The 18,841-nt window shown below is 52.4% G+C and overlaps 1 protein-coding gene across 6 annotated transcripts in view; it reads left to right on the top strand.

Moving 5' to 3' along the window:
• The window catches only part of ARHGEF11 (Rho guanine nucleotide exchange factor 11), a 64,073-nt gene that overhangs the window by 20,045 nt on the left and 25,187 nt on the right, over positions 1–18,841 (top strand). For 5 of the 6 annotated variants that reach the window (XM_079957885.1, XM_079957887.1, XM_079957889.1 and 2 more), the window contains 18 exons: positions 2,521–2,612; positions 2,848–2,946; positions 3,492–3,541; positions 4,200–4,257; positions 5,503–5,681; positions 5,791–5,862; positions 7,436–7,555; positions 8,745–8,796; positions 9,591–9,667; positions 9,786–9,923; positions 10,361–10,435; positions 11,315–11,416; positions 13,228–13,326; positions 13,471–13,513; positions 14,857–14,953; positions 16,211–16,333; positions 17,949–17,972; positions 18,625–18,766. In XM_079957885.1, the coding sequence (XP_079814011.1) occupies positions 2,521–2,612; positions 2,848–2,946; positions 3,492–3,541; positions 4,200–4,257; positions 5,503–5,681; positions 5,791–5,862; positions 7,436–7,555; positions 8,745–8,796; positions 9,591–9,667; positions 9,786–9,923; positions 10,361–10,435; positions 11,315–11,416; positions 13,228–13,326; positions 13,471–13,513; positions 14,857–14,953; positions 16,211–16,333; positions 17,949–17,972; positions 18,625–18,766 (1,642 nt within the window). Of the gene's footprint in view, positions 1–162; positions 196–2,520; positions 2,613–2,847; positions 2,947–3,491; positions 3,542–4,199; positions 4,258–5,502; positions 5,682–5,790; positions 5,863–7,435; positions 7,556–8,744; positions 8,797–9,590; positions 9,668–9,785; positions 9,924–10,360; positions 10,436–11,314; positions 11,417–13,227; positions 13,327–13,470; positions 13,514–14,856; positions 14,954–16,210; positions 16,334–17,948; positions 17,973–18,624; positions 18,767–18,841 lie in introns of all 6 variants that reach the window. The other variant, XM_079957888.1, reaches the window with a different exon arrangement.

Below are 18,841 nucleotides of genomic sequence, written 5' to 3'. Positions count from 1 at the left end.
CCTGGAAGCTGCTGTGTTTTGTGGTTGTTGCGGCCTTTTCATGTCTACATCTCCTTTCTTTCTCTCTCTCTGTTTCCCTCATGCTCTCCTCTGGCCTTGCCTGGTCTCTCTGCCAACCCCTGTCTTTGGTGTCAATTTCTGTCTTCCCCTCCTTTACAACAGACCAGCCAGTAAAAAGCACCCTCACCTGCCCAGGTAAGATGGGAGCAGCTGGGATGCAGAACGATTTGGGGCAGGGATGGGGGGAACTGGCTGGGCTCCCAGCTCCCATCAGCCCCTCTCCAATGGTCAGGGGTGAGGATGATGGGAGATGGAGTTCTAGCAACATCTGGGTCGGCCACAGATGTTCCCTCCTCCCTGCTTTATGATGTGTAGAAACTGTGGGTGTTATTATTATTTTTAAACATCATCTCTGTGTGTGGCCTGATGCTTTTGGCTCTCTCATACGACCCCCTGAAAGCCCAATATTTGACTTGAGGTGTGAGTCTCTCTCTCTCCCTTCCCTAAAGTGACCTCTTGACCATCAGTTACGCAGATCTCAGAGCAAGCATTTAGCAATTGGCTTCATTTGACTAGATGTGTACAGTGGTGCCCCGCAAGACGAATGCCTCGCAAGACGGAAAACCCGCTAGACGAAAGAGTTTTCCGTTTTGGAGGTGCTTCGCAAAACGAATTTCCTATGGGCTTGCTTCGCAAGACGAAAATGTCTTGCGAGTTCCTGCGGGTTCCCCCCCCCTTTTTCTAAGCCGCTAAACCGCTAATAGCGCTAATCCGCTAAGCTGTCAATGGCCTTGCTTCGCAAGACGAAAAAACCGCTAGACGAAGAGACTTGCGGAACGGATTCTTTTCGTCTTGCGAGGCACCGCTGTATTTCCCCCCAGAGCTCAGCAGGTATTGGCAGTTTGGAATGGGGAGACAGAGTTGGGGCCAGAAGTGGCTTTGAAGAAGGGGTGCCCTGGATGAGGAGGAGGACCTCGCTTGCCATGTTCTTTTCTGGACAGGGTTGTGGAAGCTGCGACCCCTACAGCCCATGCGGCTGGGATCCCAACTCCCACCAGCCCCTGCAGCCCATGTGGCTGGCGGGAGGGCCAGTGGGCAGAACACCTGCTTTGCATGCAGAAGGTCCCAGGCTCAGTCCCCAGGTGGGGCTGGGAGATACCCTGGGAGGCCATGGCCAGTCAAGGTCGACAGTCCTGAGCTGGATGGAGCAATAGCCTCTCTGCAGAAGGCAGCTTCCTCTGTTCCAACGGTTGGCGAACGATCAGGATGTTGGGCGCTGGAGTCCAGAAACATGGGAAGGGGGCTGTTTATGATCATAGCTCTGGGGGTCTTTGGGGAGCAACTGAAGTGGGCAGGTGCAGTGGTCCCAGCCCAGCAGCAGGGTCCTTTGGCCGTGGTTTTAAATCCGCCAGCACAGAGCTGATGAGAGGGGAGCAATCGCCAGACATAACTCTTCCACTGTTGTCTGTTTTTGTCTGTCTCTCCGCCCATTGCTGCTTTGTCTTGTGTCCTTTCATCAGCCCCATTGCAGCCTGGTAAGATGTCAGACATTCCTCTGCCTCTTGCTGTGTGTGTGTGTGTGTGTGTGTGTGTGTGTGTGTGTGTGTGTTTAACGTGGCTGCTTACACGCCCTCCCCCTCCTCCTGCTCATGTTGTCACACGTTCATGGCTCCTTGACCCCTCCACCACTGGCTGTCCATGTAAAACCACCAGGAAAGGCATCCCTCAGAAGTATTTGTGTGTGTGTGGTTGCCCCTTCTGCTTTCCACTGGTCTTTGAAGTCCGCTGCATTGCATCAGCTCCCTGTGGGGTTTGGCCATGGATGCTGGGGCGGCCTTAGTTGTCCCTGGGGGCCAGGCCAGAGGCAGAAAACAGCAGGGAAGGGCAGCTGTGGGCCACAGGAGGTCAGAGGGAAAGCAGAGGCTGAAGGTGACCATCCCTCAGCTGGTTGCCTTGGTGGCCATTCCAAATGGCCCCACGTGGCTCAGAAACCTCCATAAAGGACCAGGAATCCTCAGGTGCCTTGCGATGGCCTGTCTGGTGATCGCAAGACTCTGTGGGCCAGCCTGAGGGCATCTTGAACCTCCTTGCATCTTGGGGTACCCACTTCCATCTTCTGCTCTTGGGGCAGCAGTGAGAGGAGAAGCGTCGGCCCCAGCGATGAAAACCTCACGGTCCCTATTTCCACATGGGCTGGTGCATTTTCCTGCAGTGTTGAGGAGAGCTTAGTGCTGAATTTAAGGGAGCAGGGGTTCTGCTCAGGAGGAACGGGGTCTGCTTATTACAAAGTACTATGTTCCTATTCGTCTCACGTGTCCCTCAGCTGAGGTATATACAATGGGTCAGAAGTGGCCTGTTGCAACCGTGGCCAGCCAGATGTGGACTGCAACTCCCACCAGCCCAAAACATCTGGTGGGCGCTAGGTTGGCAGTCGCTGGCTTGCTGCAACCTGCTCCCAGTTGCTTTGCTCCTTCTTTCAGTCCCTTCCTTCTCTCTCTCTCTCTCTCTCTCTATCTGCAGGTTGAGCAGCCTGTCTTCCCTGGGCGAGTCGGCTCCAGAACGGCGCTCTCCTGGCCACCGCCGTCAGCCATCTGACTCCAGCGAAACAACAGGTGAGCCCTTTTTTCAACCGGGGGAGAGGCGGGAAGACCGGTAGCAGCAGTGAGGGGCTCCCTGGTCGCCCTTGGCTGCTTCTCAGAGCTGCGCCAAATCAAGTCCGTTCCCCCGGGAAGCCTTTCAGTGCCACGCTTGGTGCCACGGCTCTTGAGCAGGCTGGCTCTTGCCTGAACTTGGTGGAGGAACAGCATAATAAGCCTTGGTCTTCTGTTTTCTTCTTCTTCCTCCAAGGTTTGGTCCAGCGTTGCGTCATTATCCAGAAAGACCAGCATGGCTTTGGCTTCACCGTCAGTGGGGACAGGATCGTCTTGGTGCAATCTGTACGGCCAGGTGAGCAGTGTGGGGAGTTGCGGGGGGTGGGCTGGGCTTTGGGCCCTGGCCTCTGCTCATATGGCTCTGCCTCCTTCCCCTGACTCAACCCTCCACAGAAACAGGAACTGAATTTAACTTGGAAAGTGAGCTGGCAGCCTCTGCCAGTTCCCATCTGCAACATGGGGGCAATCATGTTGTTCTACCTTAAAGGACTGGTGTAAGGACTGCAACATAATGGCCCGGTTTGAACATAACACTCCTGGCTCCACAGCCCATGGTTTTATAAGCTAGGAATCATTATCACACCTTTACCTCTCCTGTTCAAAATCACAGTTCCTTTTTTCATCTGGAAGAGGGAACTATTGTTCAGTGTCCATTTTGCAGCCAGGATCATGAACTCAAATCCAGCTGCGGTTTTATAAGATCCCGGCTAGCAGAATAAACTCCCAAAAGAGGGGGGGGGGGGGACACACACACACAAACCTGCAGATTATTTATGGCATAATCTCAAAAGTCTTGTCTGTCTGTCTCCTGTGTCGTGTTTTGTGCTGCTGTTTCCACAGGGGGGGCCGCCATGAAGGCCGGCGTTCAGGAGGGTGACCGGATTGTCAAAGTGAGTACAGTCATACTTCGGGTTACAGACACTTCAGTTTGCGCGTTTTCGGGTTACGGACGTGCCGAAACCCGGAAGTACCAGAATGGGTTACTTCCGGGTTTCAGCATTTGCGCATGCGCAGAAGCACTAAATCACGCTTTGCGCATGCACAGACGCGACGCTGCGGGTTGTGAACGTGCCTCCCGCATGGATCACGTTCGCAACCCGAGCATCCACTGTAGTTCTGAACTTACCCAAGTAGAAAAACGGCCCCTTTTACCATGTTCCGGAGCACTTCCCTCACCCTTGGGCAAGCATTCCTTCCTAAAAATTACTGCCCCGGGAAATGATTTGTATCTCATTTGCTCCCCATCCTTCCTCCAAGGAGCTGAAGGTGGTGTCTGTTCTGTCTTAATCCCGTTCTTTCCCCTCACAACTACACCAGCCTGAGGTCGTCCAGCAAGGATTGCAATGGATGAGCAGGGATTTGAACCAGCTGCTCCCTAGAGCAAGTGCCAGGCTGACTCTGAGGACGTGCCTGGTCTTGGGTGCCCAAGAGGAGACCTCCATCTCTCTTAAGATGCCAGGGGCATATGGTGGGGGTGTGTGGAGGGAGCCTGTTGTCTCTCCACACGACTCCCCTAGCACCCTCTGATTCCCTCTCTTCTTGTGCCAGGTGAACGGGACGATGGTGACCAACAGCTCCCACCTGGAAGTCGTGAAGCTCATAAAATGTGAGTGGGCCATGCCAGCAGGCCCTGAATTAAAGCACCGGCTTTCAGCCCTCCTGGGGAATACTGGGGGCAGTGTGTGTGTGTGTGTGTGTGTGTGTGCCCTTGGCAAGAAGGTTGGAGAAACTCCCCAGCAAGGGTACTGAAGACCCTTGTGGGCATCTGTGGGAATTTCTTCGGGGGACAGAAAAGGGGAACAGGCTCGTGAAATAATGAGTGCATAGTTCCACTGCGGAACTCTCTGCTGCAGGAGCCAGCATTGCTTCTGAATGTTAGTTGCTGGAAACCTCAGGAGGGGAGACTGCTCTTCTGCTCAGTTCCTGCTTGGGGCATCTGGTCAACCGCTGTGAGAACAGAATGCTGGACTAGATGGCCCATTGGCCTGATCCGGCAGACTCTTCTTGTTGTTGTGAGATGCTTTGTTTGCACACATTTTGGCTCATATCTCAGTTCTACAGATGCTTGAAATAATAATAATAATAATAATAATAATAATAATAATAATAATAATAATAATAATAATTTTAAAAATAAAATAATAAAATAATAAAAATAAATTTTATTTATACCACTCCCTCCCTGGTCAGAGCCAGGCTCAGGGTGGCTAACACCAGTAAAATTACAAGGAAAACATAATGGCGGGGGGGAAAAAATACCAATTTAAAATACGGGTTAAAATGCAGCCTCATTTTAAAAGTAGCGCATAGATCAAAACCATAAGGGGAGGGAAGACATAAGGGTCAGACCGAGTCCAAACCAAAGGTCAGGCGGAACAGCTCTGTTTTTCAGGCGCTGCGGAAAGATGTCAAGTCCTGCAGGGCCCTGCTCTCTTGGGACAGAGTGTTCCACCACATTGGGGCCAGCACTAAAAAGGCCCTGGCCCTGTTGTTGTTGTTGTTTAGTTGTGTTGGACTCTTCGTGACCCCCTGGACCAGAGTACGCCAGGCCCTCCTGTCTTCCACTGTCTTCCCTGGCCCTAGTTGAGACCAATCTAAGTACCTTGCGACCTAGGACCTCCAAAGTGTTGTCATTTGTGGTCCTTAAGGTCCTCCGCGGGGCAGACCAGGAGAGGTGGCCCCGTAGGCACGAGGGTCCTATGAATGAAATCTGGGGATTATGGTTCATTTGGACTGGAGGGCATGTGCCCCCCTCTCAGGGAAACGGGGATCGCCAAGCGGCTCATGTTTTTAACACAAATCTTTCTGTCTGTCTTGTCCCTTCCTGACCCCCCCTCACTGCTCCCCCAAGCCGGTGCTTACGTCGCCCTCACCCTCTTGGGCTCCCCTCCTGCCTCTGTGGGGTTTCTGGGCTCCCAGCAGGAGGGGCACCAGTCGGGGGCTCCTCAGCTCACACCTGCGTGCCCCCCTCCACCCCCGCCGCCGCCACTGCCTCCGCCGCAGCGCATCACGGGGCCAAAGCCACTGCAGGTATGAGAGGGGGGTCCCGTGCAGTGGGGCTGGAGGACAGTGCAGAGGCTGCAGGCAGCCTTAACTGACCTCGCTTCCTCCCCTCTCCGGCCTTTTCGAAAACTCTTAGGATCCAGAAGTCCAGAAGCACGCAACACAGATTCTCCGCAACATGCTGAGGCAGGAGGAGGCAGAGCTGCAGGTAGGAATCATAGAATCGAAGGGTTGGAGGGGCCCTCCAAAGGTCATCTACTCCAACCCTCTGCGGCGAAGGAATCACAGATGACAGATGGTCCATCCAGGGGGTGAAGCGGGGCTCTGCTGGACCAGTCATGGTGGTTTTGCTTGCCTCCTGAGCCTGGGGTCTTGCCGGCAGCAGAGCAGTTCATTGTGGTGCAATGGGACCCCCTTCCTAGTTCGCTGCACTGGGCTCTCTTGTGGAGCCACAGTGCCCTTTTTGGGCTTGTAAGTGCTGGTGGGGGACGTGGGTGGCGCTGTGGGTTAAACCACAGAGCCTAGGGCTTGCTGATCAGAAGGTCGGTGGTTCGAATCCCCGCGACGGGGTGAGCTCCCATTGCTCGGTCCCTGCTCCTGCCGACCTAGCAGTTCAAAAGCAAGTGCAAGCAGATAAATAGGTACCGCTCCGGCGGGAAGGTAAACGGTGTTTCCGTGCGCTGCTCTGGTTTCTCCAGAAGCAGCTTAGTCATGCTGTCCACATGACCCGGAAGCTGTACGCCGGCTTCCTTGGCCAGTAAAGCGAGATGAGCGCCGCAACCCCAGAGTCGTTCACGACTGGACCTAACGGTCAGGGGTCCCTTGACCTTTAAGTGCTTCTGGGGTGGTGGGATACAGGCAGGACTGAGGCCTCTGGGTGTTGCTGGATTCACTGACCATCCTGGCGGCTGCTGCTGCTGCTGCTGCTGCTGCTGGGAGTTCGGGCCCCAGAACTTGGCTCCCCCCGTTTGAAGCCAGCAGCCAACCCATGTTGCCGTTTCTCTTACTGCCACCCTTTTGCAAATTTGAGGGGTTTTCTGTCTCTGTGCAGAAGCCAGCCCCTGCCCTCCTTCTCTCAACCAATTCTAACAGCTGGGATGGCGGCCATCACTCTTGTCAATTGATGATTGTGGTGTTTGCCCTCCTAAGGTGTCAACTAATTGTAAAATGACTAACCAATGGGAACCCAGGGGGCAGAGTTAACTGTGTATAAGGTTTAAGCACAGAGGGTTTTTGGGGAGTTAGAGTTGTTGAGAAGTCAGTCTGGAGTTAGAGAAGAGACAGAGAGGATAAATCTGTGGGTTGGGCTAGTCTGGTGTGAGAGAATTTGTTAAGAGGAGTCAGTCAAACAGTTGACATAATCAGTCAGAAGGTATTAGCAAGGTATAGGCCAGTAAAGAAACTAAAGTTAAGATACCGACGGGAATATTATCTGAGAAACCATAAACTTGTTAATGTTTGTAAAATAAACTTGGTTTTTTTGGTTCACTTTTCACAACTGTCTGGACTCAGTGTTTTACCGGAGAGTAACGGGTTGGTGGCAGCAGGGAAGCGAGCACAGTGATGGCACAGGGATCAATAGACTGTTAAACGTCCGGGGACCCTGTGTGATCGCCACAATGATCTTGGCCAATGCTTTACGTTTTGCTAGCCCTTTGCAAAATCTACCGGACAGCCTTGGGCTCCCTGTCTGGGGGGTGGGAGAGTGGGGGCCACCAGTTGGACCTCTCTTTTGAAAAAGCAGCATGTAATCTTCGTACCTGCCTTCCACCCTGGAGCAGCGTTGCTACGAAGCCTACAATCGGAATCCGGCTTCCCTGATCGAGGAACAGATTGAAGGTGCTCGCCGGAGAGTCAATCAGCTACAGCACAAGATCCGCCAAGAGACAGGAGGGCTTCTGGTGAGTGAATGGCTGTGGGGGTGGGCGCTGTGTTGAGGAGGGGGCAGCGTGGATCGTCGGCTGCAGTGAGGATGGGTGAAGGTTGTGACAGGTTGAGCCTGGCGATGTTCAGCGGACAGTTGGTGCCGTTTGCCAACGACGTGAGAGTTCCTGTGCCAACCACAGAGCGCACCATGCTCCATCCAAACAGGGCGGGGTGCAGTGCTCCTGTTGTGGGCAGCTGTCGGTCACACTCTCCTCCATCCCATTCTCCTCTCCCACCTGGAGCCCGGTTTTTCTCCCCCAAATTTCAGTTGGCATTCTGCAGCCACGGAACAAATATGCTCAGTCCCCAGCGGGGAATGCATCTTGCCACATCAGGTTTTTGTCCCTTCTAAAGTAATTATTCTATAATGATAATAATAATGATGATAATAATAATAATAATTAATAAATTTATTTATATCCCGCCCAGCTGGCTGGTCTTCCCCAGCCACTCTGGGCGGCTTCCAACAAAACATTAAAATACCGTAATGCATCAAATATTAAAAGCTTCCCTAAACAGGGCTGCCTTCAGATGTCTTCTAAAAGTCAGATAGTTGTTTATTTCCTTGACATCTGATGGGAGGGCATTCCACAGGGCGTGCACCACCACCAAGAAGGCCCTCTGCCTGGTTCCCTGTAACTTGGCTTCTCGCAGGGAGGGAACCACCAGAAGGCCCTCGGATCTGGACCTCAGTATCCAGGCAGAACGATGGGGGAGGAGACGCTCCTTCAGGTATACTGGGCCTTTGAGGCCGTTTAGGGCTTTCAAGGTCAGCACCAACACTTTGAATTGTGCTCGGAAACGTACTGGGAGCCAATGCAGGTCTTTCTAAAATAATTCCGAAATGCCTTTGGAGAGTGTTACTGTTGCTCTCATGTCTTGCTTGTGGGCCTCCCAATTGGGGCACCTGGCCAGCCACCATGAGGGCAGCTGGCCTGATCCAGCAGCAGCAGCCAGACCCTTCTTATGTTCAGAAGCAGTCTAGGTTCTATGGGGCATTTGGCCACTGTGATACCAGGAGGCGGAACTAGCTGTGCCCCCTTTGGAAGCCAGGCCCTTCCGATAGTTTTAGGATTGATCCCAGTGTTGCTTTTCTCCATCCTCCCACCATTCTTACAGGGGGGGTCAATCTGATCCTGAGCTCTCAACCTCTTTGCTTTTCAGGATTCCACCACCCGCCTCTTCAGTGACTTCAGTGGTTCCCGAGTCACCGATGGTGAGTTGTTCTGTGGGACTGGATACCAGGGCCAGACAGCCTCTGCACCTCCCTCTTTCCAAGCAGCAAAGGAGGTTCCCACTGATTTGTGGGCCTTGTTTTCAGAAACGGTGTGTGTTTGGGTGTGTCAAGGGAGTCGGGGCTAGCTGAGCTTTCTCCCTTATTTGCTGTTCTTCTATATTTAGGGAACATAATGGAAAAAAACAAATTCCCTATGCATAGAAGTGTGCAAAATTCATTTACACATTTTTTTTTATCCCACTCTTCAACCCCAACACACACACACACACACACACACACACACACACACACACAACTCTCCAGAACAGTTTACAGATAAGACAGTCTGTCTCTGCCCCGCTTCAGGCTTGCAATCTAAAAAGACTCAGCACCAAAGGAAAATGGGATTAGGAGGGAGGAGGAAATAAGCAAAGTCATGTGCTCATTGTTGGTTGAAAGTTCCTTCTGGGATGGAAGCGGTTCGAGGAGGAGGAAGCCCCAGGTGCAGAGGCAGTCTGTCTCGATTTCTAGGTTCTTAAGGAACTGTGTTGACAGGATGCTGGACTAGATCATAGAATCACAGAATTCTAGAGTTGGAGGGGACCCCAGGGGTCATTTAGTCCAACCCCCTTTGACGTGATTCAGCAGCGGCCAGACTCTCCTTATATTCTGGAATGTCCTTGAATCTCTCCTGCCAAATACTGACCTTTTGGAGGCCCCACCCCAAGTTTTCTTCGTTTCTGCCAGGGCTCTTAACTGTGTCGTCATTGTCCCCCCCCTTCTGCATTCTTCAGGGCGCCTCTCCTTGGACTCTCAGGACGGTGACAGTGGCATGGACTCTGGCACAGAGCGGTTCCCCTCCGTCAGCGAGGCAAGTCCTGAAGGGGCTGCTTGGGGTTCTGCTTCTCTGGGTCGGTAATGAAAGTGGTGTGTGTGTGTGTGTGTGTGTGTGTGTGATCTCAGTAATGCAATTTCTCTTCCTGGAGCAGATCTCCCTGAACCGGAATTCGGTCCTGTCCGACCCTGGCTTGGACAGCCCCCACACCTCCCCAGTCATCACCTCCAGAATGTTCCAGCACCATCGGCGCCAGGGCTCAGACACGCCATTCTCCCCCTCCGCAGAACAGGTGAGGGTCCGGACTTCCTGCCCCCCCCCCACACTTCCCCATTTTTAAAAGCACCCCGTGAAAAATTACCCCTGCCTCTCTCCCTTTTCTGAGCCTCTTGAGCTTCCCAGCCCTTTAGCTGGGATTTTGATTCTCGCCCACCCCATGACTACAAGGTGGGTAGGAACTTCCATTTCATTGTGGGGGGGCGTATTATTCTGGGTGTTTTCCCCCTTTCCCTTTTCAGATTTCTAAAGCAACCTTACCCATCAGACACCATTAAATAGACATATAATAACACTAGCTTGCTCTCCTTCTGAAACTTCCATTTTAGATAATGAAGCCGAGACAGAACTATTCTCAACTTCTTCCCCCCCCCCCCAAAAAAAACCCAACAACTTGTGGGTCTTCCTCCGCAGTTTGTGATGTGTCTCACCCTGATAAATGACCCTTTGCAGGGCTCGGATCGGACGCTGAGGCCGCTCATCATTGGTCCAGAGGAAGATTACGACCCGGGATACTTCAACAATGAGGTAGTAACACCGTCACTGCCTCACCCATGCTTTCTTGGTGGGGAGGGGTGGGGGCGGTAACAGGCCGTCTAATAGTAGAGTAGGATGGGGTTGGCTGGTTGGCCACAGCATCCCCTATTCAGAATTTTAAAATATTACTACTATTATTAATTTTATTAGCTTCCAGGTGCAAAATGCCTCTAGGAAACTTACATACACTATGTAAAGACATTTGTCAGGTTTAAGAATACAGTACCACTCTAAGGCTACCCACCATGTCAGAGTTTAACCCCTCAAAAGCCCTGGAGAATCTGCATGTCTGAATGGGACGCTGATAGGATACGCCTTCTCGGTGGTGGCACCCGCCCTGTGGAACACCCTCCCATCAGATGTCAAAGAGAACAACTACCAGACTTTTACAAGACATCTGAAGGCAGCCCTGTTTAGAGAGGCTTTTAATGTTTAATAGACTATTGTATTTTAATATTCTGTTGGAAGCCGCCCAGAGTGGCTGGGGAAGCCCAGCCAGATGGGCGGGGTATAAATAATAAATTATTATGATTATTATTGGTCTGATAAGATGTTAAGGTATGTGCCAGGAAGACCTCCCTGGGCAGAGATTGAGGGGAGAGGGCGCAGCAGGAAAGGCCAACATCTGGATCTCAGCCAGAGGCAGAGTACAGAGAAGGGCCTGATGATGATGATGATGATGATGAAGACAGAGTCCGGGCCGGCCATTAGGTATTGGAGGTCCTGAGCAATCAAGGGCTTTGCGGGACCAAAACAAGCACTTTGAGGTGGACCCTGGAACATAGAGGCAGTCCGTGTGGCCCCTGTGCCGGGCTCAGTGTTGTCGTCTGGCGACCACTGAGCGTGTTTCTTCTTCTTCTCTCTCCGCAGTGTGACTCCCTCTTCCAAGATTTAGGGAGGCTGAAGACACGGCTGGCGCACCTGGGCGTCTTCTTGCGCTACATCTTCTCTCAGGCTGACCCGAGTCCTCTGGTACGATCCAAAGGGGGCTCCTTCCTTCCTTTTACCCTTCGCCATTCCCAAGGCAAGGGCCCAGTGGGAAGAGATGCAGGGAACATGCCACTGGGCAGTCTGGGCCGCTGCATGGAGATGGGGGGTGGGGGGTGGTTAGGGATGTGCCGGGAAGGCGGAAGGGAGTTTGCTGGTGTTTGTGTCAGACTTTTTGCACCCAGCCTGTGTGCCCAAGCCCAGGCGCTGCAGCAGGAAGGAAGGAAAGAAGCTAGCTAGATTTCTGCCAGCTTTTTCTCACAGGCATGAAGACCCAGGTGCTTGTCTTTCAAAGGAAAGCCGGTCAAAATCAGGCCCTGGTGTCCTGCATGCCAGGTATCGGGTACCACAGGGCAAATGAAGCTATGTGTGGAATATGCTGGTTTATTATGGGGTCCTCGCTGTGGGATCACATTCACCCGGTGCTATACCGGCTGCACTGGCTCCCGGTGGAGTACAGGATCAGGTTTAAGGTGTTCGTTTTAACCTTTAAAGCCCTATCCGGCCTAGGACCCTCGTACCTACGGGACCGCCTCTCCTGGTATGTCCCATGGAGGACCTTACGGTCTTCAGACAAAAACATCTTGGAGGTCCCAGGCCACAGGGAGGTTAGGCTGGCCTCAACCAGAGCCAGGGCTTTTTCTGCCATGGCCCCGATCTGGTGGAACGCTCTGTCCCAAGAGACCAGAGCCCTGCGGGACTTGACATCTTTCCGCAGGGCCTGCAAGACAGAGCTGTTCCACCAGGCCTTTGGCCAGGGCACAACCTGACCCCCTCCTTCTGTAATCCTCATAGCACTCTAGCCCAATGGTTGCCATTAATTTGATTTGAATTGATTTTAAAATGAAATGATTTTAGAATGCTGTGCTACTTTTATTGTTGTTAGCCGCTCTGAGCCCGGCTTCGGCTGGGGAGGGCGGGATATTATTATTATTATTATTATTATTATTATTATTATTATTTGAAAACCCTCTGAATCAGAGGAACTGCTCCCGGCATGAAGATTGGGGCCTGATGGGCAGGCAAGCAGTTTTCTAGTTGTGTGCCTTAAGCCTATGTATTTATAAGGTGTATATTCAAATTAAGATATTCCCAGCCCTCGCTGTTGCCTCAGACTTGGAGATAACTTTCTTTCTCGCATTACAAAGAGACCAGAGTGTCTTGTGAGCAGAATTCAATCCCCCTAAGAAGGAGGATGGAGACCCCAGAGAACCAGTGCTGGCCACAGACTTGGTAGATGGCAGCTTTCTGTCTTCCCCTTCAAACCGGTTCTTTATTTAGAGCCATGAGGACTACAGCCTTCATTTCTGGAGGCTTGGTGGTGGGGCACGTGCAGAACATCCCAGGCCCAAGCCCTGACTTCGCCAGGTCAGGGCTACCCCTCCCTGAGAGCCACGGCTGCCAGTCACTGTCGACAGTACTGACCTAGATGGGCCGTAGGTCTGACACAGCAGAAAGCAGCCTCTTCGTAATTCTTGCAGCCCGTGAAATGCGCTTTGCTGTGGTTGCCACAGTTAGTTCCTGCTCGTGCGAGAATTGCGAAACACGCCCGCAATCCCACCTCCGTTTCCAGGCAGGCAAGATGCCCCCATTTATCCTGGACTCAGCATGGTGTCTTCCCTGGGGGCTCCCACGGCAACTCCATACCGGGGACGCCCTGCCAGGCCTACTTCCTCCCTCACCCCTCACCCCCCTTTTTCAGCTCTCTTGTGGGCATTTCTTCACCCTCTCCGTTCCCTCTCACCCTGATGCGTGTTTTTTCTCCTCTTCCTTCCTCCTCTCTCTCTCCTCGGCAGCTGCTGTACTTGTGCGCAGATGTTTGCCAGCAGATGAGCCCCAAGGAAGCCCGGGGACTTGGGAAGGACATTTGGCACATCTTCCTGGAGAAAACTGCGGTGAGCGATCGGGGGGCAGCTAGGGGCTTCCTGGCTCCCCCCAGCCATATCACGTACCAGATTGCACTGGTGCTGTGGGGTGTGAGAGGCCTTGGGAGGCTGGTGCTGGTGGGTCAACACTGTCTTTTTCTTTCCCTTCCTCAGCCTCTGAGAGTCAAGGTCTCCGATCAGTTGTTGGCTGAGATAGGTGAGTTTGACCTCAAGGGCTGTTGTGACCCTTTAAGGATTAGAGATCTAGGAGCAGAGGCATGTAGTGATGGCTTGGAAGGAATTTCCTTCTCTTCCTGTGTGCTCCTTGAGTCAGACTTACCATGGGCAAACAGATCAGCCCCAAGGACAGCCCAAAATGTCACTGGCCCAGAAGGGCCTTGAAAACAAGCTGGGCTTTCCCTTCACAAAACAAATGAAATACCGTGAAAATCCCTGAAATGAGAAGTAATTGACTAGAAATATTATCTTATAGGGACGTGAGTGGTGCTGTGGGTTAAACCACAGAGCCTGGGACTTGCTGATCAGAAGGTCGGTGGTTCGAATCCCCGCGATGGGGTGAGCTCCCATTGCTCGGTCCCTGCTCCTGCCAACCTAGCAGTTCAAAAGCAAGTGCAAGTAGATAAATAGGTACCACTCCGGCAGGAAGGTGAGCGGCGTTTCCGTGCGCTGCTCTGGTTCGCTGGAAGCGGCTTAGTCATGCTGGCCACATGACCCGGAAGCTGTACGCCGGCTCCCTCGGCCAATAAAGCAAGATGAGTGCTGAAACCCCAGAGTCGGCCATGACTGGACCTAACGGTCAGGGGTCTCTTTACCTTTATCTTATTATCTTATAGAAATAAACTAAATAGGTTTTCCTATTTTTTCCTTAAACTTTTTGATTTTGTTATTACTTAGTTTATTTCTATAAGATAATATTTCTAGTCGATTACTTCTCGCTTCAGGGATTTTCATAGTATTTCATTTGTTTTGTGTAATTTCTCGGTTTTGTGACTGTCTTTGCCTTCACTGCCTGAGGCAGCGATTCTTCTGAATCCCCCATTGCTGGAAACCTCAGGAGAGCAGAGTGTGCTCTTACGCTTGGGTCGTGCTTGAGGGTTTTGGGGGCATCTGGTCAGCCGCTGCGAGAACAGGACCGGACGGGCCACTGGCCTGATCCAGCAACAGGGTTCTTCTTACGTTACATTCTTACTTGGGTGCTGCTGTTGTGCTCAGGACCTGCTGAGCATCCGGCTGGCCCCTGTGAGGATAGGATGCTGGACTAGATGGGCCCCCTGTGGGTCAGCAGGCTCTTGTGTCCTTTCGAGGCATTTGGAGGCCGTAGAACGGGTGGGGGAGCACCTGTGGACCCCCCCACCTCCCATCACCATCAGCCGAGGCTGTTGGGTGTCAAGTCCAGCAGCACCTGGAGGGTCAGAGGTGTTCCTCCCTGCTGTAAACTCTCCTTCCTCCTGTCTATAGACGCCTCCAGGCCTCCCCCTTGTCACACCTTCATAAGACTTGTTTTTCTCTCCCCCGACCCCAAATCCATGGCTCCTCCAGACTCCTGCCTGCGGAATGGGGAGGACGTCCGAAGCATTTTCCTAGAGGCCCAGGAGGCCGTCATGCCAGAGATCCAGGAGCAGATCCAGGATTACAGGTGAGGAGCGCAGGTCCCCCAGTGCCTTGCCTGGGGAAATTGGAGGTGGCAGAGGGGAAGGGACTGGGGGTAGTGAGTCTGAAGGCCTGGAGGGCAGAACTAACACACGCTGTGTCAGAAGGGAATCAGGGGGCTCCTCCAGGGAAATAGTTTATGCAACGTTCGGCCTGATTCGCCTGCCCAAGGCTTACATGGCCGAGGTGAGATTTTCAGGGTTAGGTGTAGAAAATAGAATTCCTATGAAGTGCATCTGTGTGCTGATTGGTTAATTTAATCTGTAGAGGAGCGGCAAGGATCCTAATTGCTAAAAACTGGGGGAAAAGAAACTGTGCCAACGAAAAAAGGAATGGCAAGACAAACTGTTAGAGTACATTGAACTGGCTAGAATAACAGAGGCAATTAGAGATCACACTAGACAAGAGTTTCAAAAAGCCTGGGGAAAATGCAGAGAATACCTCACAAAACAGTGCCCTAAAATACATACCTGGACTTGTTTCAATTAATGTCTGCAGGAGACTTTGTGGATATTTAAGTTATAATTAGAAAAATCTTAATAATTATTCATAAAGGAAACAGCTTATAAGAAGTAAATAAGGAGGCCAGATACAGGATAAATCAAGTGTTTTATTTGGTTGTTTGTATTGTTGTACGTTATGCTCATTGTATGTTATGCTCACATTTAATGAGGGTGGATTTGTGTATTGGGGGTGGGGGGTTATGTTATGTTGTAAATAAAATTCCATTTTTTTTATTAAAAAATAAAAATCTGTAGACTTCAGCTCACTTGTTTAATCCACTACTCCAGTTTTGAGTAGTTTTGATGGGATTTTGTGTGTCTTACATGAATCCCTTAGTTGGTACCCACTTCCACCTGCAATAGAACAGAATAGAATTTTGTTTTGGGGTCGATGCTCCTTTGTGCAAGCGGGGATCCCAGAGGAAGTGCCCTTTTCTAAGACAGGAAGCTGACAGCTGTCACTTCCAGCCACCTGGAGCTGTTTTAAAAAGCAAACCTGTTCAGCAAATGTTCCTCTTCTGTGCTTTAAAAGAGAGCCCAAATGGAATGAAGCAGCATCATCTCAGGTGTTTCGTTGCTTTCCTCTGGGTCACTAGACTTTCCTTCTAGATCTTCTAAGCCGCCTTGAGCTCTGGGGAAATTGGGTCAGGGGCTGCTTAGGTGGGATACAGAGCTATGAATGAAAGCTCAGAGGGAGGAGTGTCTTCATCCTGCCCTGGGACTCCTCTCTGGCCTTGCAGGACCAAGCGCACGATGGGCCTGGGAAGCTTGTATGGGGAGAACGACTTGATGGACCTTGACGGAGACCCCCAGAAGGAGCGCCAGGTGGCCGAGAAGCAGATCGCTCAGCTTGGAGACATCCTGTGAGTGTGTGTGTATAATCTGAGATTGCACACCTGAGATGACTTTCCTGCGGCATTAAAGTGTCTGTATACAGTATGTGGGGACGCGGGTGGCGCTGTGGGTTAAACCACAGAGCCTAGGGCTTGCCAATCAGAAGGTCGGAGGTTCGAATCCCCGCGACGGGGTGAGCTCCCGTTGCTCAGTTCCTGCTCCTGCCAACCTAGCAGTTCGAAAGCACGTCAAAGTGCAAGTAGATCAATAGGTACTGCCCCGGCGGGAAGGCAAACGGCATTTCCGTACACTGCTCTGGTTCGCCAGAAGCGGCTTAGTCATGCTGGCCACATGACCCGGAAGCTGTACGCCGGCTCCCTCGGCCAGTAAAGCAAGATGAGCGCCGCAACCCCAGAGTCGTCCGCGACTGGACCTAATGGTCAGGGGTCCCTTTACCTTTATACAGTATGTGTGTGTCAGGGGCTGACCTGATAGGGGCTCCCCCGCCCCCCCCCCCCAGCCTTGCAAGGCTCCAGATATCATATAGGAAACTTTCTGGGACTCCTTGCCTGTTGCTCTGCTCACCATCTGCTCCTGGAGACTTTGACGGCCGGCTTCTGCTTTTCTTTAAGGACCCGTTTTTATTGCATTAATGCCAATAAAGCAGGAGGGAATCATGAAGGGTGATTGGAAGTTGTGGCTCTGAGCCAGGCCAGCTTGTTTTGCGGCTGGTGTATTGGGAGTGCCCTCAGAGAGAGAGAAAGAAGAGAGAGATAGCTGTTCACGGAGGAGCAGTCCCACCCTGGTCGGTGGCCGAGGCCTTCCTCTAGCTGGAGAACACAAAGGGGTACAAGGAGTGACCCCTGTAATCTTGTCCGGTCTGGAGTCACCGGTGGGTTTTCTAAAGGGGCCTGCTCCAATTTGGGACACCCATAATTTCTGGGCATAGGCTGTGCTGCCACCACAGTCCCATCCTGCCTGAAGGATCGCGCATGTGGTGCTCTGCTCCGTGTAACTACAGGGACAAGCAGCCCCTCTGGCTGCAGGGTGAGGGTGGGGCTGAGCCCCTCGGGAACGGGGGGCAGAGACTTGCCAGCAGAGGGTTATGTGCCTGTGTGTGGGTCTCAAGGTGGGAGACGATAGGGCAGTCCTGGGGGATAAAAAACATGCCTGCCAATGGCGGGTGGAATGGTTGACCCTGCGGCTTGCAACTGATGTGCCCAGCCTCTTGCAAGCATGGCCCAGTGGTCAGTGGTGGTAATGGGAGTCCCAGCAACATCCAGAGGGCACCAGTACACAGGAAGGAGGGCGGGTTTTCAGTATAGACCAAATGGGCAAGGGAGGGTCTCCTGCTTGGGCATCTGAAGGCAGCCCTGTTCAGGGAAGTTTTTAATATGTGACATTTTAGTGTATTTTTCATCCTTGTTGGAAGCCGCCCAGAGTGGCTGGGGAAACCCAGCCAGATGGGCGGGGTACAAATAATAAATTATTATTATTATTATTATTATTATTATTATTATTATTATGTGGACCCCCTGTGAGCCGTCTCTTGGCAGCGACTGGGCTATAAGCAGAGGAGGAGAGGCTGTAGGAAGTGAAGATGACTTTTAACCTCCTCCTCTTTCCTTTGTCTCCTTCCTCCAGATCCAAATACGAAGAGGACAGGAGGTGAGTGTCTCCCTCAAACCTCAGCCCCCCAGGACTACTAGGGTCAGGTTGCTCAGAAGGTGAGGAGAATTCCAAGGGTCCCCTTGAGAGGCTGCCAGTGACCTGCTTCTTCCTGCTCTCTTTATGTTTCATATGGCATATTGCTTTATTTCTGGGTTTTTATCTTACATATGTGTCGTGTCAAGGGACGCGGGTGGCGCTGTGGGTTAAACCACAGAGCCTGGGACTTGCCGATCAGAAGGTCGGCGGTTCGAATCCCAGCGACGGGCTGAGCTCCCGTTGCTCAGTCCCTGCTCCTGCCAACCTAGCAGTTCAAAAGCACGTCAAAGTGCAAGTAGATAAATAGGTACCGCTCCGGCGGGAAGGTAAACGGTGTTTCCGTGCGCTGCTCTGGTTCGCCAGAAGCGGCTTAGTCCTGCTGGCCACATGACCCAGAAGCTGTACGCCGGCTCCCTCGGCCAATAAAGCGAGATGAGCACTGCAACCCCAGAGTCGGTCACAACTGGACCTAATGGTCAGGGGTCCCTTTACCTTTAGTTTGAGTTCTCTCTGCTTTTCCCCTTCCCGCTGGCTTGCGCTGCCCTGATGCCAGCAGCCTCTTCCCCCTGCCCTCCCCTTGTGGGGCTCAGTTGACCCCTCTCCCTCCCCCCAGCGCCCCCATGAGCTTCGCCTTGAACACCTACATGGGCCATGTGGGGATCCGTCCGCGAGAGGCACGTCCCGTCAGCGTGGTGGAGAAGTCCCAGGCGCAGGAGAAAGAGAAGTGGCTGCCGTTCTTCCCCAAGGCCAAGAAGGTGAGCTGGTGGTCAGGCTGGAGGGAGGGAGGGAGAGAAGGGTGTGTGTGTGTGTCCTGTGCCTCTCCTAATGCA

The sequence above is a fragment of the Podarcis cretensis genome (genome assembly GCF_951804945.1).
Source record: "Podarcis cretensis genome assembly, chromosome: 16".
NCBI lineage: Eukaryota > Metazoa > Chordata > Lepidosauria > Squamata > Lacertidae > Podarcis > Podarcis cretensis.
The sequence above is the reverse complement of the archived record's forward strand: the minus strand, read 5'-3'. Positions and strand labels throughout refer to the sequence as shown.